Source organism: Melozone crissalis, unplaced genomic scaffold (genome assembly GCF_028551555.1).
Source record: "Melozone crissalis strain CALT ecotype California unplaced genomic scaffold, PUWL_Pcris_2 ptg000023l_1, whole genome shotgun sequence".
Lineage (NCBI taxonomy): Eukaryota > Metazoa > Chordata > Aves > Passeriformes > Passerellidae > Melozone > Melozone crissalis.
Window position 1 is genome coordinate 13,420,796 of NW_026535801.1, and position 24,587 is coordinate 13,445,382.

The 24,587-nt window shown below is 42.7% G+C and overlaps 1 protein-coding gene across 1 annotated transcript; it reads right to left on the bottom strand.

The window, feature by feature from the left end:
* Positions 1-7,389: 7,389 nt before the first annotated feature.
* On the bottom strand, positions 7,390-24,338 carry GTF3C3 (general transcription factor IIIC subunit 3). The gene is made up of 19 exons (XM_054277788.1): positions 24,214-24,338; positions 23,084-23,186; positions 21,765-22,006; positions 21,279-21,402; positions 20,586-20,777; positions 20,122-20,287; positions 19,132-19,279; positions 18,000-18,072; positions 16,911-16,997; positions 15,766-15,869; positions 14,999-15,170; positions 14,363-14,565; positions 13,696-13,797; positions 12,666-12,801; positions 11,773-12,010; positions 11,243-11,433; positions 10,490-10,614; positions 9,043-9,195; positions 7,390-8,138 (listed from the first exon to the last, which is right to left on the bottom strand). Exons 1-19 carry the CDS (start codon positions 24,310-24,312, stop codon positions 8,016-8,018), a joined length of 2,781 nt encoding a protein of 926 aa, XP_054133763.1. The 5' UTR covers positions 24,313-24,338; the 3' UTR covers positions 7,390-8,015.
* Between the last annotated feature and the right edge of the window lie 249 nt (positions 24,339-24,587).

Here is a 24,587-nt window from a genome sequence, read left to right on the forward strand (position 1 = left end):
TAGGTGAGAAACTTGAGAGTTACTTAATTTATCACTTTAATCTCCTTTCTCCCAAGTGATTTTTATATTCCCTCACATCCTACATTTCTTCACAAGCCTCCTAGCAACATCCCCCGGGCAAAGGCTTTCTGGAGCAAATTCTCAAGTGGAGCAATGACATCCTTATGTCAGCTGAGGATCTTTTTATTACATACACAGCACTGATCAAATGCACTGCTGCCCTGTCTGCAGAGTCACTCTCTGCTCAGAAAAGCTCCAACTCCTCCTCCAAAATAAACATTCATGCCAAAAGATCCTTAAATCAAAATAATTATATTCATCAGTAAAGTGCAAAAATTTCAGCATTAATGGAGAGCCACCAGCTGCAGTTGCACAAGTCATAAAATGCACCGTCACCATATTTAGAGGTCCTAATAAATATCTTTCCTCTCTGCTGCCATCTACAGACAAACTTCAAGATTTTTTTAGAAATCTACTTTTCCATTCCAGATAAACATTTAATAACAGCATCTTAGCATGCCCTACAAATCAGTCCACCCCAAACATATATGATATCAATAGCATTACCTCAACATATTAGAGGCTTCAGGAAAAGCTAAGCCCATGTGATGGGTCCCTGAATGGTCCTTTGATGGTGTTCACACTGCATGCTGCTCCTGAGGAAAATCCTCAGCCGGGAATCAGGGGCTCGTGGTCCCTGTCCAATGCATGGGAGGAGTTGAGTCACAAAGAGATGTCCCTCAGAAGCCATATGAGCTGCCAAAAGTGAAAAGGAGATTCTAAGTCTCTATGATAGACAGCTTAGATACCTTTACTTGAGTCCCCAGAACATCTAATGCTTAATGGTTGTAGCATTCCTACTTACTACCTGCTTCAGACAGAAGGCCTCCCAGTTCCACAGCCGTACATTTTAACCAGAAGGCTACAAAATCAGTTTCCCTCTCTGCATAAAACAAATTCAGTACAAAAAGGGGCACCATTTTAAAAGCCCCACACCTCAGAGGCACAGCGGAGACACTGTAATGCAGTACAATTGCTGATCTGTGTATCTGTATTAAATGACTGCAAGCTGTATGGTTACAAATATAAAACACAAGGCTTGCTTAGGGCCCCAAGTGAACATAGAATGGGTTGGTTTGGAAGGAACATTAAACATCTTGTTCCAATCCCCTACCATGGGCAGGGACACCTCTCACTGGACCAGGTTGCTCAGAGCCCCGACCAGCCTGGCCTTGAACGCTTCCAGGGATGGGGCATCCACAGCTCCTCTGGGCAACCCTTGCCAGAGCCTCATCCCTCATCTCAGTGAAGTTTTCTTCTTAGTATTTAATTTAAACTTACTGTGTTCCAGCTTCCACCCATTTCCTCTTGCATATCATTTGATGCGCACTAAACTAATCGCGTGTGAAAATAACCCTTAGCGTGAAGGCCAGCACGCTTCTGTGGCGCAGCTGCCGGGGGAAGTGCGAGCCTCCACACGCCACAAGCCGAAGTTCAACCCCTTCAGTGCTCTGCTGTGGAACGCTGCACTGCCAGCGCCATCTAAATCTAAGCACCAGACAGAGGCGAGGCTCATTCACACAGCCCTGCCAGGGGCTCCGGGGACCAGCCCAGGGCCCCCTCAGCAGCACCGGCGTGCCCCGGCCCCGCAGAGTGCGGCAGCCCCGGGGGCTCCCTCATGAGGCGCCGCGGGCTGGAGGGGCCCGGGCCCCGGGAGGGGATGCAGCGGGCCGGGGATGAACGAAAACATCGCCAGCCCCTCCAGGGAGGGGACTGTCGCACTCTGCTGTGTGCTGGCGTGGCCTCACTTTGACTCCTTGTCCGGTGTTGAGCGCCACAATATAAAAAAAGGCATTAAGCTGTTAGAGAGCATCCAAAGGAGCGGCATGAGGATGGTGAAGAACCCTGAAGGGAAGCTGTACGAGGAGCAGCTGAGGTCACTTGGTCTGTTCAGCCTGGAGGAGGCCGAGGGGAAACCCCATTGCTGTTAAAACTTCCTCATGAGGGGAAGAGGAGCGGCAGACACTGATCTCTGCTCTGTGGTGACAGTGACGGGACCTGGGGATTGGCCTGGAGCTGTGTCAGGGAGGTTTAGACTGGATGTTAGAGAAAGGTTCCTCACCCAGAGGGTGGCTGGGCACTGGAACAGGCTCCCCAGGGAAGCTGTCAAAGCGCCAAGCCTGGCAGAGCTCAAGAGCTCTGTGCTCCAGGGCACAGGGGTGTCCTGTGCAGGGCTAAGAGTTGGACTCGATGGCCCTGTGGGCCCCCTCCAACTGAGAACTCAAATGCTGTGATTATGTGAGGGGGAAGCCAGCAGGAGCAACGCTCTGTAGTGGCCACCACAGGCTGTGCCTCAGCCGTCTCTGCTGCAGGTCCGTCAGGAGCACATAGTAGCTCAGTCTTTCCTCCTTTTCTGCTTCAATCATTTCAGAGAGTCATAGCTGGAAGGGACTTCTGGAGATCACCTAGTCCAATCCCACCTCCACCCCTTCCCCAATCAAGGCAGGGTCACCTGGAGCAAGTTACGGGAGATTTCCACTCAGAGATCCCAGAAACACCCGCTACTCACCCAGCCCCAGCCATCAGCCCTGTGCAGGCCAGAGTAGCAGGCATGGGAGAAAATACATGGTGGAAAGAACTGTGAAACACTGATGAACCACACATGTCAGTTAGAGAGTGTTATTCTAGCCACAGAGAGAAAAGGAACTGAATCCAAAGAGTGCAGGTAGTAAAAGAGGGGGTTTATCACTTCCCTCTTCATTTGCGCTTGGCACTTCATTCCCATTTTTTACTTGTTCCCATTCCATTATTTCTCACTAGTCTCAGTCACCTAGATCAGGATACTTGACTGGTTCCAGAAAAGTTAAGTAAAAAGTAATACTGTGCTAGCAATGTTTTTACCATTTAGTTTTTACAGTGCTGGATGTGATAGCCGCTTTCACACACTGGAGATCCTAAGAAACACTTAGCTGCTGATAGGGTCATAAAATACCACTGCTGAAACAAATTAGTTGAAATATCTTTTGAATGTGTGTCATTTGATAATCAAAGTTTCATTTCTACAGTCGTCACTCTGTAACATATTGGTATATTTTTTCTACTTGACACAGAACTCTTTTGTCATCTCCCTTAAGATAAATATGAATCAATAGAGCATTCAAAACATTTAAAAAGTCACACTTTTTTGTATTCTTTACTAAGTTACTTTAATTCTATCTCTGCCTTCTTATACTTATTTTTTGCTTCTCTGTTCCCTGTTGTCAAAGGTTTCTTTCATCTCTCCATTTCTGTTGGCTGTGCTTCTAGGACAGTGGCCTTCTTGTGGCCATCTGGACAATTGTACTAATTTGAGCAGCTACTCCTAAAAATATCCTGGTTTGAAGACATTTTGATTTTTAAAATCTGTTTTACTGTTTCATATAACTGAAAATTTATACCTGAAGCAATTTATATACTGAGAACTTTTGTTTTTTGGTTTCTTTTTGGTTTGTTTTCTGACAAGGTAGTGACTTCTGTTCCTTTTTCCCCAGTGTGCCCAGTAGCAGGTACAACTGGTGCTGGCAGAGCTGTATTTCAGCAAGAATAAACTGACCTGTGACAAAGTATACCTCCCAGCATCCTATTTTGCCCCTCAAAGGGAAAACTTTGCTTTTATTCATCTAAGATAAGGTTGTTTAACCTGAGTTCTTTGGTACCTCATCTGGAAGGAAGTGCTTATTTCTTTTCTCTACTTTTTTGTGTAGTGACAAATGCATAGTAAGAGAGAGTTCTGTTTCAAAATAATCTTCAGTGCTGTTCATACTACCTCTGGGAGTCAAGATGCATCTCTAGGATTTGGGCTAATTAATTTGCTTAATGTGTGAAAATAGCAGAATGGCTAACAGCCACCAGGGGGCATTAAAACAAAATAGATGGGTAAAAATTGGTTGAAAGATTGGAAACCTGTGAAACTCTATGTAATAGAATTTGCGACACTGGTGAAAAGATTTCCACCTTTCTTCAAACAGCACAGAATGTGTAGTGATTATAAAAGAGCAAGAAAGCTGCATTTATGCAACAGTCCTGGTGACAGTAGGGTGTGACCAAGACATTGGACTTAGATTAAAACTAAATTAATTGCTGGAGTGAATCTTGGAATTATTTCTATCGAAGGATAAATTATAAGTGATTTCTGCTTCTCCTGCTTTGAGACTCAGAGAAAAAAAACAATTGCTCTGCGTAAAGAGACATTGTCACTTCCCTTGTGTGCTCCACTTCAGACAATGCTGGTTTGTTTCTGCACTAAAAGCAAGTGGAGATATTTTGTCACATCTCTTTTCTTTAAGACTGAAGTGCAAAAGCCAGATTACAAGATATGAATTGAGCATATGCACCAAGTAACCCTTTCAATCTCAGCTATAATCCTCTGGTGAAGAGGAGGTGCACATGTGCCCTTTTCAACTAAGTGAAACTAAGTGGCATTTATCATATTTTAAAAGAAAAACATTTTTTTTTCTATAAGTCAGTTCAATTTAGTGGGGTTTGTATAAAGAACTTCTGTTAACCCCAGCCTATTGTTTTTACCAGGATCAAAATATCTCTGTTAGCCAACCAAACAGAAGTGTTGTGGCCAAGTAAATTGCCCCCCCGCCCCTCCCCCGTGCTGCTGTTATGTCACTGTGTGTGACATCACGCAAAACCACCCACCACACCCCCTGCCCCCAGAATCATTTGTCCTTGCATCGTTATATGACAATATCCAAACTATTATAGCTTGCATGGATTACTGTAGTAATTTGGAGTGAAAACCTAAGGGATTAGATGTTTATAGAGTATGAACCCGCATGAAGTAAAATTTTAAGAAAAGTATTAAAGTGCCCCAGCCTCAGGCCTTACATGCTGCTTTATCAGTCCAAGTATTGTTCTATGATTAGAAAGAGATCCCAATAGCAAAGAGTATTTCTGTAGCACTTCTCAGGTAAAGTTAGTCTGCCCTCATTTTCTCAGGAGTCTGAGGCACTCAGCATCTATTTTCCCTCTTTCCTATGCCTCTGTATTTTATGCTGTGTTGGAGATCCATGTTGGTTTCACTACTCCTCTAACTGAGGGGCCACTCTATTTCACAGCACAGCAAGAGAGCATCACAGAGCTCCTACCCCTGTGTACAGGAGAAAGATGTGAAGGGTGTGCTGTTCCTGCCCCTCACACGTGGGACACAGCACACCATCTCTGCTCTCTCTGCAGTTCTAATTACACCACCTTGCCTAGTTCACAACTGGCCTGGAAGCAGCAACTCAACAATGGCTCTCATCTACATTTGACAGCCTGAAAAGTCCTGAAAACCTTGAGCCAAGAAGAGAGCAGCTCCAAAAAAGAGGTAGAAAAAGCAAACAAATTCATTTCAAAGAAGGAAGCAAAGAAAAATTACCCGAATGGTATTTTGCAGGCTGTTATGAGACATAATTTCAGTTTTCTAGCCTTTCTTTTGTAGTTCCTTACACTCAGGGGTGGAGAGCAGACCTCTTCAAGTTTAGTTTGTTTCCTGTCTTTTTGCCAAAAGACATACTGGAGCAACAAGGAATATTACAGGTACAGGAGAACTTCAAGGGACAGCTGTGTACTTAGAAAAGATGCTTTGTACACACTTCATGCTTGGTTGATGTTCATTAAGCAAACACTGATTTGAAAGCTAACAGCTAATCTATTTAGCTCTGCATTCAGCTCCATGTCAGTGATTCAGCTTCCCTTGTCCATGCCCTCTACAGACACCCTTCCAAAAGCCATGCTTACCTTCTTTGGGTAGTTTCCTCAGCCTTCTCCATAATTAGTTCTTGTACAGCCATGTAATTAACTTTTTAGAGATGTCAGTATTAAACTGCTAAAACTTCATCTCTTCTTCAGTAACAACAAAGATTTCCCAGAGTCATCAGCTTCATAAAATAGCACATCTTCTCTAGGAGGAAAAGTGAGGAGTCTCCCCTTCATACCTGCCTGGCCAGGCAGGGCAAGGACCAGGCCCCCAGCTCAGCCCTGGAGAGGCTCACGTGAGCTGTGCAGGAAATGAGCTCATCTGACTGGGGATTGCCAGCCCTGGGAGAGCATCACCTGCAGCCAGGAGACTCCCTGCAGAGCCCAGGTGAGGGAGAATCTGGCACTTTACTTGCTCTGACAGTTAGATAGGTGTGAATTGCTGAGGCCAGCTGCAGATAAAAGGTGCTCACAGGGCACCCACCTGTAGGGAACCTCGAATTCTTGTTTAAACCCTAACAGCTGATTTGAATTAACTCTGACCTCTCACGGTGTCTTTTTGACTCAGGTTCTTTGCATTATGAGGTTGATAGTAAAATTACTATTTATAACAAAACAATGACTCTTTATTTGTAATCACTGTAAACCGTATGCTGTTGATAGGCTACATGGTTGCTTTTATCCCTCTTTCATCAGCTTTAGACTAAGGCCTGGCAGGTGCTATCAAAACAAAGACTGGTTTGCAGAGGGTTCGGGTGAATTTCTGAAGACAAGAGTCATGTGCCTGTGGCTGGATGCTGACGTGACTGGGGCAGGGAGGAACTGGCAAGACTGGCTGCTTATAATGGGAGATGATATCTGGGTCATGAGAGAACATAAGCTTTGGGCTATTTCAGGAGCATAGAAGGAATTCATTAGGTGTGTGATGTTACACCACACATCACCTTACCTTCATAAGAATTAGTGGAATTTGTTCAACCTATCCTACTGTGGAACAACAGGCTGGAGAAAGAGTAGTTGGAGCAGGAGACTCACATCATGATATGCCGAAGATGATTACAGCATGGACAGTCTTCAAGACCAAAGATCAGCTCATCTTCATCATGGCCTGCTCTTCTATGGGGTGCCAGTACAACCTGGCTTGAGGACAGGTGGTGTTGCACTCTGACCTGCTTCAGCAGAGCTGCTCTCCACCTCCTCTGACCCATGGCACTACTGTTCCTGTGGGACCTATACATGTTACTTGTGGTACTTCTTTAGTATAACAGAAGTTATACTAACAGGGAGAAAAGTATAACAAGTATAACAATAAAAGTATATTCTCCCTGTTTAGTATAACAGGGGGAGAAGTCTTGCATGACCCTGGAGCCTAGGTGTAGCCAAAGGACACTCTGGAATTGTCTCCTGCTGTTCCTCCAGAAATTTGGCCCTAAACTGTAGTTTATGTGGTAGGACTGCAGACTAATGCAAGAGCCTCTCTCCCTTGAGGCAAATGGCTGTTCTGAGGACAAAGGAGTGGCTCAGCACACCAGCAAAGCTAAACACACCTGAGCTTCATTAAATTTTGCTGCTTTAAATTTGGTATGTGCCATATGGCTTTAGGTTTGTCCTATTCAGTAGGATATATGTTAGCTGAGAATAAGTAAACATCATCAACCTCAGAATTTTTATTAACAAGTTCACAGAAAGAATAGAAATTACATTGATTTCAGTAAAACAAAGATCAATCCCCTTCAAATACAAAAACTGCTAGGAATATGAACTCCTAGAAAACTCTGAATATTTTACAGGTCTTGAAATACTGAATTCCTCATCCTCTAGGATGGTTCCACATTATTTTAATTTAATGCTGCACATTAAAATACATTATAATACTCTCATCACCAGTGAGTATGGCTTCTTCAGCAACCTCAATGGTAATTAGCTGAAATACTGCACACTGTACATTTTCCCCCACCAAAAGCCCTCAGCAAATCACTCTGGGCCTTGGTTTTCACTGTTTGACTCTATATACAAGACTGAATCTATTTAGAGAGCAGTGCACCAAGGAGAAGAGCTAACAGCAGCCCCTGTGAGCACGTCAGGGTGTGCTCAGGATGTGCTCAGTTACCACCCACACGTGATACAGGGCCAAGGGCAGAAGCAGAAGAACTCCACAAAGCCACAACACAGCACCAGCCATGTCCCTGACCCTCTGCAGAAAAATTTGTAATTAAAACCAGCTTCCCCAGCACTGCATAATGCAAAGGTCAATCCAAAGGGTAACAATTCCACCTGCACAAACCTCTTCACACAACTGCATAGGTATACAGCATCTTCTGAGCCATTCTGGTATTCCCACTGCTCTGGTAAATGAGTGACAAGTTAAAGGCAGTGTCTCTTCTCAAGTCTGTTTGATCTGTTTCTATTCCCTGTAAAAATAATGATTAAAAAAAAGCTATCAATACACAAAAATAGTATAAAAAAGAAACAATGAGTAGCCATTACAATGGAATCAAATGACATATTCATAGCCAATAAAGGCTTTCAGCTGTATGGAAACAGAACAAGTATTCCTTGTGCTCTCCCTTTTTAAGGGTTTCCAAATCATGGTGTTAATCACCAAAGTTATAAAATTTCACACTCAAAACATTAGCTCTAAGTTAAATAGCCAGCTTATAAACCAGCAAAGTACTACCTAATTTGTCTTTGTATGCTGAGCATTTGTTTCTCCAATCAGAACATGAATATTGCCTGCATCTTTTACAGGGTCTGAACTCTCAGGGCTGACTAACACCCTCAGCTCTTACTTTACCAACACTGCTCCTTTTCTGAGCACCCTTGCAATGTTTCTACCTACCCATTCCACAGACCAGACTTGTAGATGTATGACACATCAATTAGGATCCAATACAGATCAATTAGAATTAAACTGTGGCTCAGATGCAATTAGGCATTCACAGTACTGATCCATCTTGCTCCAGCATGCTGTTTTATAGCATGGGTGAGTATACAGAACTTCCAGTTATAATTCATTGCATGTAATCTATAGAAAGGTCAGCTACTTAAACAGGAAAAGTTGTTTAGCAATCCTTTCTGCTGTTGCCTCAGCCTATGAGTAAATCCTTCAAAATTCATACATCTTTGAACTTAACACATGCTTAAATACATTATCAGGTGACAATCAGATTTGGGCTTCCAACGACAAGGAATTAAAATAGAAATCAAAGGAGGCACAACTACAGAGATTTTATGTACCTATTTTATCTATGTCTAAGGAATTCTTCACATTCTCCTGACTTTATTCTCTGTCCATAACTTACAAAGTTACAGTACCTCTAAGGTGAGGGGAGGAAGCTCAAGTGCTCTCTGGTAATAGTGGATTGCCAGGTGCAGCAGTCCCAGCTGGTGCAGGCCACGGCCTAGGTTGTAGAAGGACTCCTGGCATGGCCCACGCAGGTCCAAGTAGCGGTGAAGGAAGGAGAACCCCTGTAGGAGAATTTGAGCACACAACTTTTTCTTCCCCTCCTGTGCATTTTATTTTGTTACCATTTTGGAGTGTGATGATTCTGTTGTAAACAGAGGACCTTCTGGAGACCATGTTGGTAATCACTTCCTTCAATCTGAGGAATTAGTTCAGACACAAGCAGCTAATGATCATAATTTAGGTCGCCAGTAGGTCACTGTGGTTGAATTACTAATTAACAACCACAGCAGCAAGAAATGATGTAAAATCACTGAGTATAGTAAGCAGGAAATGAGAAGAGAGAGAGAAGGGAACTGTATTGCCAGGGGGTAATATAAATAGGACATTGTTCAAGAATGTATAAAAAGAGAACAGGGCAGTTTCTGTCAAAAAGGCAGGCTGGTTACAGAAAAACGTGGATAAAAGTATTAAAATTAGGTCAAAGTTTGCAAGTTCAAAACATCTTGAAGTTGGACACTGTCATAACTGGTTTTGTGTCACAATAGTTGGGGACCCGTAACTTTTGTTAATATCAGTGCAAGCTCCAGTCTTCCAGCAATTTCAGAAGTCACAAGAGCTCGGGATCCTCACCACATTGTGCTGACTGAGCTCAGAAGCTACAGGAATTAAAAGGTATTTCAAGTTAATGAAAATACTTGGTGTAAAGTAGAGGAAATTACTTCCAAGATTCTGTTTGGGACTACTCAGTCTGTGGTTTGTAACTGAATCTCGCAGATGGAAAGAAAAATGCAAATAATGAAGCTGAAAATTTGAAGGTAGCTAAACTTGAGCTCAAGAGATCTTTACAAAGAGAGTGTGTAGAGGCACCTAAAAGGGGAAAAGAAAGACAGGGGGAAAAAACCACTTTCCAAGCCTGTACAATTTGCCTCAAGAATGCAGTTTATGAGACATAGTTACGAAGGGCACGTGGCATAGATTCCACTCTACAGCAATGCAAGCCAAAAAAAATTTGAAAGAAAACTCAGATTACAACCACCAAGATATTCTATATATTATATAATATTATATATATATATAATATATATATTATGATATATATTATATAATATTTTCACAAATACCTGGCAGCTGTTAACATCAAGGTAACAAGCTACCTTTACCATAAGGAGAGGAGATTCAGATGGTGTAACTATAGTTCAAAAGCACATTCATCTGTGCTCATGCTTTACCATTTGCCTCTTTAAAATTACACCTTAACTATGAAAAATTATTTAAACAGAGTGTGTTGTAGCCATAACCATCTGCAAGATACAAAGCCAGGAAACACTGTGGGTAACAAGAACCTCACTGCCTCACCTGTACTAGAAGAGCGTGCCTTTTCAGCACATATTTCTGAGAGGCCATGTGGATGAAAGTCAGGCCAATACAAAGACTGTACAAAGGCTCGTCTGGGTTTGCACGGAAGGCTTGCACATACTGACCTAAAAGCAAATAAATCAATAAAGACGTTGGTTGTGAAAAGCATTCCTTAAAAAGTTACAAACAAGAAAGAAAATATTTGAAGTAGAAGTGTGAACTAAGGAAAGAAACAGTTTAATACATCTACATCAAAATACACAGGAAAAAACAGGGAAGCAAATTGTGTATTTTCAGGACCCACTGGATTCTGAAGGAAGAATGCAGACTGTGATGTAAAAACGGAAGCAGAAAACGATCAGACACAGAAGGCAAACATGGTCCTTGCTGGAATTTAAATGTGACATTTGGAGGACTGGACTGAAAGCAGCAGGTTTACTTTGAAGGCCTGCTTAAAGTATGCAACCAGCTGCATTTGCTGTTTAAATTGGGCTGGTTCTGTCATTATTGTTATCATTAGCCTCCAATTATCTTTGCAAGTTAGTTATATTTGCAATGTGTGCTAAACTTGAAACGTGCCAGCTTAATTTTTATCAGCAAAGCCCTTCATCAGTGCTCTGATTTGTGTACAGAATAATCAAAGCACCAGACTAGCATTGTGAACCTATAATTTTCTGATGGAAAAAAAATCTTTCCCTTTACATAAACTTTCACTTGTTCTATTTGTTGATATTAGAACATGAAAGATATTACCAAGAGCGTGCTTGAAACTGCCAGACACGAAGGCATTGTGCCCATTGAGGACACACAGCACGTGATTGTCAGGATTTTTCAGCATCAGGCGGAGACAAAAGCGATGGTGGCGGACATCCTGAGACTGCATAGTGACCTGATTGAAGATGTTCCACAGCTGGGGCTTATTGACATTTTCCATGACCATGATTCTACAGAAGGAGACATGTGCAAGGAATTAGTAAATGCTATGTAGTATATACTGTCTCTTCAATAAAATCTCAGCAGTTCAGGGAAGATAACAAAGAACAGAAACTCAAAGAGAAGGTCAGGCAAAGACGAGAGTGAAAAACAGAACCAATGGTTCTGGCCAAATCAACCAACCTATTGCATTGTGCATTTTTGGAATCTGAGGCTATTGGAAAGCTCCTTCAGTTTTAGTAACCTTCTCTCATTTAGCCAAGGCTGGAAAGCATCAGCCTGCCTACTTCAGCAGCATCATCAGCAGTGTGACTACAGCCTCAGACTGCTCTGCCTTCCCAGCAGCCCACCTGATATAGTTGTAAGCTTTTCTGAAGTTCTTGTCCAGAATTGCAGCAGAGAGCCCAAAGTACTCCAGCTCCTTGCGCTTTTGTCTGTCCTCGTAGAAGGAGTAATATTCCAGAGAGGAATCCACAAGGAGCTCTGCCTCCTTGTAGCGGGAGAGGTCACACAAGGCATATATAGCCTTCAGGAGGAGGTTCCACCAGTCATCTTTAGTCAGAACGCTTGTGAGGACAGCAAAAATTGCTAAAAATATTGGAGCCAGAAAGTTGAGAAAAATTAGAACAAGAAATATAATTTTTTTCAAAATAGATGCATACATCAAACTGATATTTTCAAAGATGTTGTAGCACTAACAGCTAATAGGAAGTATTTACTTTTTCTCAGTTCAAGGGCAGTTGATAAAACACCAGCAAAAAACACTCTCAAAGCGGGAACAAAGAGCAGGCAATACACCCAGTTCAAGCTGTAAACATACTACATGAATGCAATGAGTTCCTCTCCCTAATTTATCAAGCAGTGCTTTAGAGCGTGTGGCCTGGCTCAACCAAGCCTGGGCCAGCTAAAAAAAAAAATGACATCACTTTTACAATGTATTTGTATTACATTCTAGATTTGCGTGTACGATATTTCCCCTGAGGTGAATGTTGGCCCATAAGATCTATGGAGGCCCTTCTCAATCTGAATTATTCTGTAATCTCACTATTTTTCTCTGAATGGGGACTTTTCCCTTAAGGTATATTATCTTCAGTTTGGCTGCCTTCTTTGCCCTAGAAATAAAGCAATGTTAACATGGACTGCATGGATTTAGCATACAAAATAGGAGCATTTTAATCATTTTTCAGAACTATGGAGTTCACCTTGTTGCTTTGTTTTTAATAAACAATTTGTGATTTGTTACCTTTCGCATCGCAATTTGCTGTCTCTTGGTCATCATTGTCAGAAATTTTATCCCTTGACACCTTAATAAGATAGAGGTGTCTCTCTCCAGATTTGGAACTAGATATCAAACACACCTGAGCTCTGCTCATTGCTACCTAGAAACAAATTTAAGGGCAGCATTTCAGATTACAATGTAACATCCTATGACAAAGGCAGATTTATGGCCAATCCATCTGGCTCACCTTGCATCCCAAAACAGTCAGTGACACCACGATAGACCAAGGTCTTCAGAGAGAACATTCCCAATAGGAATAACCTCTCTGCATTGCCTCGTGCTCCAGTGCAAACTGGGCTAAGCAAAAGCCATATACAAATTCTTCAAGCTACTTAAAAAGACTTCTCCTGGGATTGGAACATCCTTGGGTTTATTGAAATCAAGACTCTTTGCAGGGAAGCATAAGAACAATGCCTTTCTCTATCATTTTCAGAAGTGTGTGCATAGTCAGCTCTTCAACCAGTATAATACAATAGTTAAGGTATTGAGCAAATGAATAAAATGGAGGTCTAAATATTCCTTTAAGTCACTCCCTATTTATAAATAAACAAAAATTAATTAACACAAAACTGCTACCATTGTATTTACTGGCTAAACAAATTCTTATTTTGTCCTTTTATCGCAAGAAAATAATAAAGAAAGCAATCAAAAAGAAAATTGTTGAAATAGAAGCCGGTATCAACACCACAAAAAAGCTGTGTGCTCAGTGTTAAAAAGGCAAGAAGCAGCTTTAGAACTCAGTGGTTGTAAGCACACTGAGAACAGGGAGTTGAAGTCACTGTATCAATAATTACACACACAAACAGTCCTCTGTTCCGAACACTACAGGCAGGAACACCAGTATTGCAGGCTGCAAGATAACTACCTAATAAAATTATGAAACCACTCACATATAAAAGCCCACTAGCTTTCCTCCTGAGTTCATTTGTAGTCTGTCTTGACCCAAGTCACACATGCCCAATTTCATAGAATGCAGCAGGAGAGACTGGCTTACCTTCAGCAGCATGGCCAGCATTGTGAGCAAGGTGTCAATGTAACCATACATTTTGCCTTGGGAATACAACAGCGTGGAGCGATGCAGGAGTAGCTTTAATTCCTGGACAACAGTGAACACTGTTATTCAACCTCTTGCCCAGAGAGAGTTTATAAAACAAACCAATAGGATTGGAAAAGTTTCCACAAAGCTGTAAGAATCTGCAGCAGCAGGTGAGCTCTCCCTAAACTGCTTTCAGGAGTTACTGTTGCAAATTCTCCCATTTCAGTGACATCTGGCATGACTCTTACCTATGGTGAGGGTGCTTCTAGAGAGGGGATTCAGAACCTCTGCTTACAATCAACAGAGGCCAAACTGTGTAGCTCACACATAGCAACTGCTGATGAACTTTATGCAGGGTCACAACTGGCTCTCAGCGGCCAAAAGCTTGAAAGTTTGTGCATTGCACAGAAGTTATCAGGTGGGACTGGGGAAATGCTGAGACAATGGTCAGGGACAAAGTCAGGAGGACGTGTCCCTGACAATGGAATGGATCACTCACTGTGCTCTGCAAGCTCCCCATTGGGAGGTAAGTCTGAATCCCTGGTCCTATGCAGACATGTTGGACTAGTAGCACAGCTTGGTAGATCAATACGTCCTAAATGGAAGCACAGAACATGTTACCCACCTGCTGTGCAGCATTAGCATCCTGAGCCAGAGTATCTGGGTCATACATTGGCTCCAGAGCCTCCAGAGCTTTCTCAGGCCGGCCCAGCTGCTGCTGAAGTGTTGAAAGTGAGATTCTTGCATCGAGATGCAATGGGGCAAGATCAACAACTTTGGCATAGCTCTCTGCAGCACGCTCCATGTGCCCCAAAGCCTTCAAGCACTCTAGAAATACCATAAGCAACACAAGACACTTAAGAGGCAGAAAAAGAGGATTTCAAAGTTTGCAAATAAATTAACATACCTTCTTAGTAAAATCACCCCAAACATGTATTTTTAAATGATAATATTCAGATATATGCACTGATGTATCCACAGTTTCACTTCAAGCATCAGCAGCTGACACAGAAATGCAGAACAGATGCTGCTTCACTTACATGAACATGAAGTACTTTTTGCTGATGTAAATTTAAGTGTACATGAAGAAGAAAAAAATGCTTGACAGAGTCATCATGATAAGCTTCATTCTGCAAATACCAATTCTCATTCAACCAGTCAATATAAAATTCCTGTGATCTTGGATATAGGTCCCTGGAAATGCTCAGCACTGCATTACCATCTCTCAGTCCCCCTGTTCAGCAGTCCTGCCTCCTCTCACCTGCGTGCCGAAGCCACACAACAGCCAGGTTGTACCGCTCTGAGCAGACAAGGGAGCTCAGGAGAGGCAGGGCTGAGTTGTATTCTCCAACATCCAGAAACGCCTCTGCAACATCCAGGTACAAGTCACCCATTTCTTCTGGATTTTGTTCCACCAGAGTAGTCAAAAGAGGCTTTGAAAAAAAACACACAAACACTAAAGCACAAATAATTAATTTCTTTAAGGCATGCTTATTGGAAGCTTGCATTTTTATCCGATGTTTTTTGTTCATTTGCATTCTGAACTACACTTCCTGTAATTAAATGTTACTTTAGACGCGAAAAATAAAAGATCTGAAATTCAGCACTCCTGAAGAAGCCCCATTTTTCTATTCTAGACATTTCACACATCCAGTGGGTTTAAGTGTCCATCAGTGAGGAGTATCCTTTTTGAAAGAACAGTCTTCAGATTTAGTATGGTTTTAAAACATAGTGAAAACATGTTCCTCAGTGTTCACAGCTTTCAATATGGTCCTGGGCCTGTCACAGCACATAGGCTGTGACTTACTGTGCTTTAGTAATGTAACTTACACTGGCATGATTTCTAAGGGCAAAGATTTTATTTCTGCTATTACAGACCTGTGAAGTTTCTCTCCTGGAGTGGGAGAGAAGCAAAAAGAACCTCCACAGCTCCCTCAACCACCTCAAGTCTATGAACACAGGAACAATTACTTGCTTTTGTGATTTCTTAGAACATTACCCCCACCTTGTGAGTTGGTTTCCACTTACACTGAGTGGCTCCAGGATGTTCAGGTGAATCAAGCACACCATCAGCTTGACTGTGATGTCTATGGGAACACCCTCAGGTATGCAGCAGCTGACCTTCTCCACAGCTGGGACAACAGAAAGAATTTCCTTCTCAACTCAGAGGCTTTAAGAAGCACTTCTCAAGCACCACATCCCCCCCAGGCCATGCTCAGGAACTGAGAAAATAGTCTTATCAGCTCTAGCAAGTGTCTGTCTGCCCTTCTTTTCCTCCTCCTTTATCTTTTCCAAGAGTTGGAGCAATGACTTCCTACTGCCTCTGAGACAAATAATTCCATGTGAGGTACCAAGTTACTGTCAGTCTGCATCAAGTCCAAGTAGGATTCCACAGCATGTGCTTAGATCCTTTGCCTACTTAAGGATCCTTGCCTACTTTATTGCTCAATAAAGCTTTCCTTTAACAATTTATGCACCTGTACCCTCTTCTCCTTTATTTTTTGAAAGAATGCCCTGTATCAAGGCGGTTCTCATTCTTGCTAAGTGAAGTCCTGTGTAGCAGGCACTGCCTGAACACATTGTTAAACAGAGTGTTATACAGAACTTCACACAACTGGTAGGCTGAATGCAACCTGATCAGAATGCAAACATGAGCCACAGCAGCTACCCATGACAATATCAGCAAATGAGAAGTCACACAATAAAATTCCATTATCACAGGTCCTTCACATACAGCCATGACACCTCCTTAACTCCTGGTTAAGTTCTCCTTCACTTCAGTGCTTGCACCAGACATTCAGTGCTAAAACCTGAGAAAACTGGGATTTCCAGCCTAAGGTTTCCCTTTTACCTCCTACATACACATCCCTTTACTGCAAATCACAATATGCAGACTAATTTAACATTCTTTGAACACTGCAATACCCAGCACAAGGGTGACTATTCCCCTACTGATATATTTTTAAAAAATGACAACTGCCAGTCTGGATTAGAGGGAAGTTCTGAGAAAGGGAAAGAAGGAAAGTACAGAAGAATCCTTTTCTGGATGAAGCCCTGTTTCTGTGCTGTCAGAAATCTCCAGATGTTATATGATTGCAAGCTCGTTCTTAACCATATCATCAGTTCACAGACTTGTCTGAAATTAAAAAAAAAAAAATTAAAAAATTACTTACCTGGAGCACTGGATTCAGCAACTGGCTGACTTTGGTTGTCAGTCACTGCCTCCTGGTTTTCCTGAGTTTCTACTGCTGCATCTGTATCTTTTTAAAAAGATTATCAGATTAACCAGTAGTTACTTGCCTTTGAATCCATAGACGACTGGCAGCTTACTCTGAAAAGTGGACTCCTGCTTTGGGTTTTTTGTGTTGTATTGTTTTGTTTTTTAAGGACAGCAGAGCAGGGAGCAGTTATAAAAGTTACAAAGCAACAGAGAGCGGAGCCCAGCTCTATTTTAGAAGCCCCCTCTCAACCAATGGCACACAGGAGGTAACTTGGAAACATTGTGTTCTAATTCCTAGACCCATTATAGTTTTGTTTCTTATAAAATATCTGCTGAAAGTCTCCATCAGGACAGTTGTTCATAAAAAAAATGTACTCTTACCTGGCCAATCAGAGCAAAAAGTCATCAGAAATATCTTATACCTGTATTGTGCTTGGATCAGATTGCTGAGACAACCACTTTAATCACAAAACAGACTGTCTCCTTATGGAGTTGGTGTGCTGTGCCCATTCTACAGCCTAAATAAACATTTTCAGATTAAATTACTTTGATAAAGCAGGTTTCTCAAAGACAGCCCACTTCATTAAATTATGAGCTAGTACACCTAGATTTCAGTTAGGTGGTTAATAACAGATGTAGGATGTATAAAGAACATTACTCTTAGGTCAAAGGTTGACATTCTTGAGCACAGTTGACACTAAGCTTATCTTTTTATCCTTTTTTTTTTAGAAGTTATTTAGCTGGTAGAAATAGCTGGTCTGATGTAAACACTCAGAGGAATGTTTAGAACTTTAAAAGCCCTCCAGATGCCTGGAGAGCAGTCCTTGTCTTCAGTGAGTCAGCAGGGCTATGGGGACACCAGAGTAACTTCTTACAGCAGGCTGAGGTCACGCCATGTTACTCACTAAGAGCACCCACAGATTTCAACAGAGAAAAGCCTGTCAACAGTGCAGCAAAATATACCCAGGAGTTGAAAAGGTAAAGGAAAGATGTCATATCACATGAACAGCAGGGTCACAGGAACCACTTGACAGCTACTTACCCTTTTTCTCCTCAGCTGCACTTCTTTCTGGTGCTTTTTTTTCAAGTACAATTCCCGTAAAATCTGTAATAACCTGAAACAAAAAGTTTTTTGTTTCACAAATTATCCAAGTTTACAAAAGTAACTTGGATAATTTCAAAGATTTAAAGCATGAATGGAGCAACCAGCCTATATGACAGTTTTAGACATCACAGAAGTTATCAGAGGTAAAGCTGCATTCATCTACCCAAGTAGAACCTTCAAAAAGAAACAGGGAAATGGCTCTGTGACTTCAGTTCTACTGTATTAATAAATCCAGTAGCTAAATGCTGTGTACATAAAATTGACTGACTGACATTTAAGGAGGGAAGAAGCACAAAAAAGGGTCAGAGGAATTGTTTGCAGGCTCATGATACTATGCTCTGACAGACAGCTGAATAAAATCTAAAGAAAGGAAAAAAAAAAACCTAAGTAATTTGATATCAACAAATAAGAATGTTCACAAGAAGAAGTCCCAATTTACAGTGTCTTTTCCATCAATATTGGAAAGCATGACAATGGCCAAATACCAACATCTTCCCTCCCAAAGCCAGACCAAATCAAGTGGGAAATACTCCTCAAAAGTGAGAGTTAACTAATTTGGACCAGATAAGCAACATTCTCTAATTCCTGATGCCTTAGAGTTAAGATGTATTGTCTTTCTGGAATGTATGCTTAGTGCTTAATGCATAAATTATTAGTTGCAACACAAGCCTGCCAGATAATTCACAACAATCTGCATCTGAACCATCAGAGCACTCAGTGTCATGATTTTAACCTTCCACTCAGAGAATAACCTCTGCTGGTATTACTCACAAAACCAGCCTGAAGATCTTATGGTCACTATAGTGAAGGAGAGGAAGGATCCCAGAATTTTAAAACTCAAACAATGTACAAATCTATCAGCCTACAATTAATTCAATCCAACCATTAATTTAAATGCTAATTACTACAGAACTAATAGCAAGCAGTCTGTTTCTGATGAGCTCTATTTTTACAGAAGCAGGACCCCATTTTAGCACATGCAGGAACATAAATGATGAACATAAACCATCCATTCTGGCAGGCAAAGAGGTGCTGAAAATGCCACCCAGATGCCCTGAGCCGTCCGTACCGCCAGAGCTTTGTCGTACTGCTTGGAGGAGATGTAGAGCTCAGCTGCAATGTTCACATCCTCCATGGACACGAGGCTCTGGTGCTTGCTAAAGGCCTCTTCCACTATCTCAATAGCAGAGGTCACATCGTTGGCTTCATAGTAACTCCTGTGAAACACAGACATGAGATACCAGGTAATTCACATAACTGACAATGTTACTTTGAACCAAAGCAAAAGGATGTTCATATTTCTCTGATTTTTGCTTATTAGCGAAGATTTTCATCAGTGAAGATTTTCATTAGCAAGTGGATGTTATAAAAGACAGTGATAAAGGGGGTGCTTTTCCTTTCCATACAACTGTTGAAAACTTTTACATATTTTGAATAATTAACAATTTTTTTCTCCCGTATTTCTAAGGACATTACTGGAGTGTTCATCACACCCTCCCCCATTGGAGTCAGGCATCAATCATGTCCCACATTAACCTGTATATGAAACCTTCACTAATAACATTGTTATAATACACATCCTTGTATTTTTTGGTACATTTCCCAAACACAAAGATCAAAAGACCTTAAACCGTTTTGAAACAGGCAGTAACAGTTGGTTGGCTGCCTACTCAGGTTAGAATGAGGACGTTAGCCACTAGGGTTCAGAACAGGATTTGTGATAGAGGGTGGAAGGTTATCGATCGCAGTTTTGATGTAGCAACGGAGTGAGGAACAGGACGAGGATTGAGGCAGCCAGGGCTACTATGACTCCTAGTTTGTTTGGAATGGATCAGAGGATGGTGTAGGCAAATAGGAAGTATCATTTGGGTTTGATGTGTGGAGGAGTGACTAGTGGGTCAGCTGGTGTAAAGTGTTCTGGATCACCTACGAGGTTGGGAGAGAACTGCTTCCACAAGGAATCAGTTCACAGGTAAAACACGACTGTGTGAGAGCTACACACTTTAAGCAGGAGGCTCCCGTGGCAAAGCAAAGGGCAGTGTGTGCAAGCCCAGCTCACTTGGCCATGTCCCGGGCCAGCTGCATGAAGCGCTCCCCGTCGGAGGGAGCCAGCAGGTTCAGGATGCGCCGGTAGCCGTCCATGGCCATCTTCTGCTCGCCCAGCTGCTCGTACAGGCTGGACCTCTCCCACAGGTAGCGCACGTTGCTCGGGTCGTACTTCAGGGCTACAGGGAGAGAGAGCAGCAGCACAGCAGAGTTTAGGAAATGCAGCAGTGGGTTTTACATTCGTTTCCTTGATTCGTGGTAGTGGACATGCACAGGGTTTTTGCAAGGACATCCTGTATTACAGATTCATTTATCATTCATCTTTCATCATTATCATTCATCGTTCATTCATTTTTTATCAAAGTCCAGACAGAGGTATCAGAATCTTAGCACCCTGAAGCAAAGGAGAACATAACAAAATTATTGCCATTAGCACACAGCATTAATTTTAAATTATTAAAATGTTTGCTACACTACCTTTTGTGTAGCAGAAAACAGCCTGCTTAATATTGTCCTGCTCCAGTGACATTTCTGCCAGTCTAACCCACTCCTCAGTATTGCTAGGATTTAAGTGAGCTGCAATCAGTCCAAACTGTAATGATTTCTCCATATCGCCCTGGTCTTCATAGATCATGGCAAGAGTGGAAAATGGCTCGTGAGCAAGAGGGGCTGTAAAAAGACAAAAAGAATGACTAAGATTTATTGTTTAAAATCCACATTGGACACAAATAACTTGCCTTTCTCAAAAAGAACAGGTATCAGAATTATATGAAACATGTGCTGTTCAAATTCAGGAAAAACTTGCAAACAAGTTTCTGATTCCTGTCTGTAAATTATTAAACAAGCTGACTGAATCTAACAACACCATTTATGGTATAATTCTATACTGCAAGGCATGCTGATGCTTATACCTTGTGTCTACAAAGACAGTAAAAGCAAACTGTGTAAAGCTAAGCCAAGGCCTGGGCCTCTGCAGAATTGGGGTGCTAGTTTCTTTTTATAAGCAAAAAAATAAAGGAAGTGCATCACATATTCTTAATTCTACTACTTATACCTGACTTTGCTCATACTGTTTATTTTCATCCTCAGTGAAGCCACACTGAATCCTGCTCCTGCACATGGACACTTGACCCCATCCTTAAAGCCCAGAGGTTGCCCATTCTCCCCTACCTTGTCTAATGATCTCCATGCACATCAGAATGGCCTCCTCACGCTCTCCTCGAGCAAATCTGATGTTGGCCTCTCCCATCAGACCCCTCAAGGCACGGGGAAGTTTGCTGCGAGGTCTTTTCTCCTAAAGGGAAAAGGGATGCTGTTTCTGCCCAAATCCAGGAGACACCCTCTTGTACTTAACACCACCTAACCCCAAGTTATTTAAGTATTAGCAATAATAAATGACTGACCAAAAGACTTGCCAATGTTTATAGTTTTCTGATGCTGGGAAAACTGATTTCATTATTTCTGAAGGCTTTAAACAGTAAACAACAGTGCTTTTATAACAAAGAAAGCGTAACAAACACCAGCATAAGCAGGATTATCCTACATGGAACAATTTTCAGGCAAGTTTCCCAGTAAGCAGCTAAAAGTCACACAAAGTGACATTCATGGACCATGGTCAGGGGACACATAGAATTTAATGAAAGTTTAAATACTTGCTTTCATCATTTTCTTGGTCTCTCGATTAAGAACCATCTCCAAAACAAAAACATCTCCAGCTGTAGGCTGCTCTGTAGTTTCTTCTTCCTCTTCTCCTCCTCCTCCTCCTCCTCCTCCTCCTTCTTCTTCTTCTTCTTCTTCCTCCTCCTCCTCCTCCTCTTCATCCTCCTCCTCTTCATTTTCCCCAAGCATGGATGCAAAGACCCGATGGACAGATTTACTGACCCCATCTGCTGTTTCTCCTGGTTGAGAAAGAAGTAAAATAGGTTTTTGATATAATGAAGAGAACATGCTGCTTCCCTGGACAAGTGCAGAGAAAACAGCAGCCCACTTGAAGTAGCTATTCTGTAAGAGTGCTGCCTGCAGAAATGCACAAAAACTACTGACAGCCTCTTTGGTTTTAGAGCTCTGCATTATTCATCACCAATGCCTGGCGTGGCCCAGCCTGTAACATCTTTTGGATAGCTGAAATGAAAGCAGGGAGGAACACACAGAATGAAGCCCACAGTTTAATCAACATTTTTCTCAGTCCAGAAGAACATTAAGCAACTTTCAAGCACAGGGCTGGCTGTCTGCAATCAGCTTTTCAGCTGAAGAGGCTGTAAGGGAGCAGACAATTCTACTACACAACAACCCAGCAACCAATTTTTCAAAGCAATTGAAAACAAGATGTTGTAACCATTCCATCCATGACAACAAGTACCTTTTAACATGTGTAAACACAAAATCCAGATGATTTGCATTTCTCTGGAAAAAGAACAGAATTCTTTAAAATAAGTAAGAAAACTATGCTAACTACTCTGAGTAAATATGCTTAAGGCACATATTTTTTAAAAAATACACATTTTTTATTTACAGATTCTCATTATAAACTGAATCCAGGGTTATAACTGACCACAGATCTATATACAAAATTCAAAATATGTAGGGTTCAAAAGTTTGAGCTGGGGGATTGGACACCTGATTAAAAAATAACCACAGCATCAAGCTGGGACAGAAAAACAAATCTATCATGCATTGGCTATATAGGAGAGGGATTTGGGGACCACACCTGGGTTTATGGTTATTTTTTTTTTTTACTTGGATATGTTTGGTTATTTTTATTCTGACTTGGATATAAAGCATCTAAACATAAGACTTATCTTCCCCTGTCCCCATCTGAAAAATCCCATAATTACTAATTTACTTTCCCTTTTATTTCAGTCCCTTCAGAGACCAGAAGGGGAAAAATGGAGCCAGGTTTCTATGAAGTCAGTTATCAAAGAGGAAATACTTCCAGTGCCTATTTAAATAGGAATGATTATGTTAGAAACACCAACCATCAGTTTCATCCTGACTTTGGGATTTCCCAGATGCTTTTCTGGATGAAGATGGAGCCTCTACATCTTCTTCATTTTCCTCAGCAGATCCATTTTCACCATCCTATACACACCAAAAATACAAATTATTACCTCTATAGAATTACCCATTTTTTATTTCCCCACATATTAACAGCTACCATTTGGCTTTCCAGCCTTTGCACTGCCAGTGAAACAGGTGGGATAAGCACTGCATTTTTAAGTGAATAAAATCCAGCATTCCTTGCTTTCAGGACATTTATACTTGTATCAATGTGGGAAACTCAGATGGTGACTGTTCACACTACATCAGACTGAAGAGACCAGTCCATTGATTATTGGGCACTACAGTGAGGTGGGATGACATGGTATTAGAAAAAAAAGTTCTGTGTGACAAATCCTTCCAGGGCCAGTCAATATCACAATAGCACTCATGAATCCGGTAAGAATGCTGCCCCAGGGTAACACTGATCCTTCCATGACAGCTGAGTTCTGCTCAATCTGCTCTCTGAAGGCCACGAAATGCAGAAATTCAGTAGCACGTTGACACAAATATAGAAGAGTTAAAAAGAACTGCGACGCCCCGACAAATCACGCGTGTTTTCTCTTAATACACCGCCTACATAGCGTCGGACACAATGTGTTTTCCTATATTTACTGCTGCCAAGAAATCAAACGAGGAGCCGCACTGGCTCTCTCCCTCAGATGCTGCTGAGGGAGCTGGAGCAGCACAATCTGGATGAGTTTATACCCGAACCAGCTCCTTGCCCCGGCCCAAAGCACCGATTTTCCGCGGGCCGGGCGGTGCTGCCGGGCCGGTGCCTCTGCCCAGAGCGGCGGGAGGACAGAGCCGCGTCCTGCGGCCCCCACCGCGGCCTTCTGCTGACCGGGACACCGACACTCGGAACTCGGAGCCGCAGGAGCAGTGAGCCCCTGCACACACAGAGCGCGGGCCGTGCCCTGCCAGGGGCTGACACCGACACTCGGAACTCGGAGCCGCAGGAGCAGCGAGCGGGAGCCCCTGCACACACAGAGCGCGGGCCGTGCCCTGCCAGGTGCTGTCATGAGGGGGACGGCCCGGGCCGTGGGGCGGCCAGGCGGGGCAGACTCACCTTCTCGCGGCTCTTGCGCTCCTCGCGGCGCTGCTCGAACTCCTCGAAGGAAATCTTCCCCTCCAGGTACTCGATCAGCTCCGGGCTGAAGCCCGACATGGCTCCGCACCGGCCCGGGGGAACCCCGTGAGGTGGCACCGCGTCCGTCCCGCTATGGCGCCCGCCGCTACGGCGCCCGCCCGCGCGAGTTCCGTGCGGCTGAGGGGCCTGAGGGCAGGGCGGGAGCGAAGGGCGGGCACCGAGCGCTGGGACCGGGACTCGGCGGCCTCTGCTGCCTCGGGCACCTCGGCCCCGAGGGGCTTTAACTCCGTACTCAGGGTGAGGGGGCAGTTCTGAGCACGGCAGGGTCGGAAAAGGGCGTGCGGGGCCGGGTG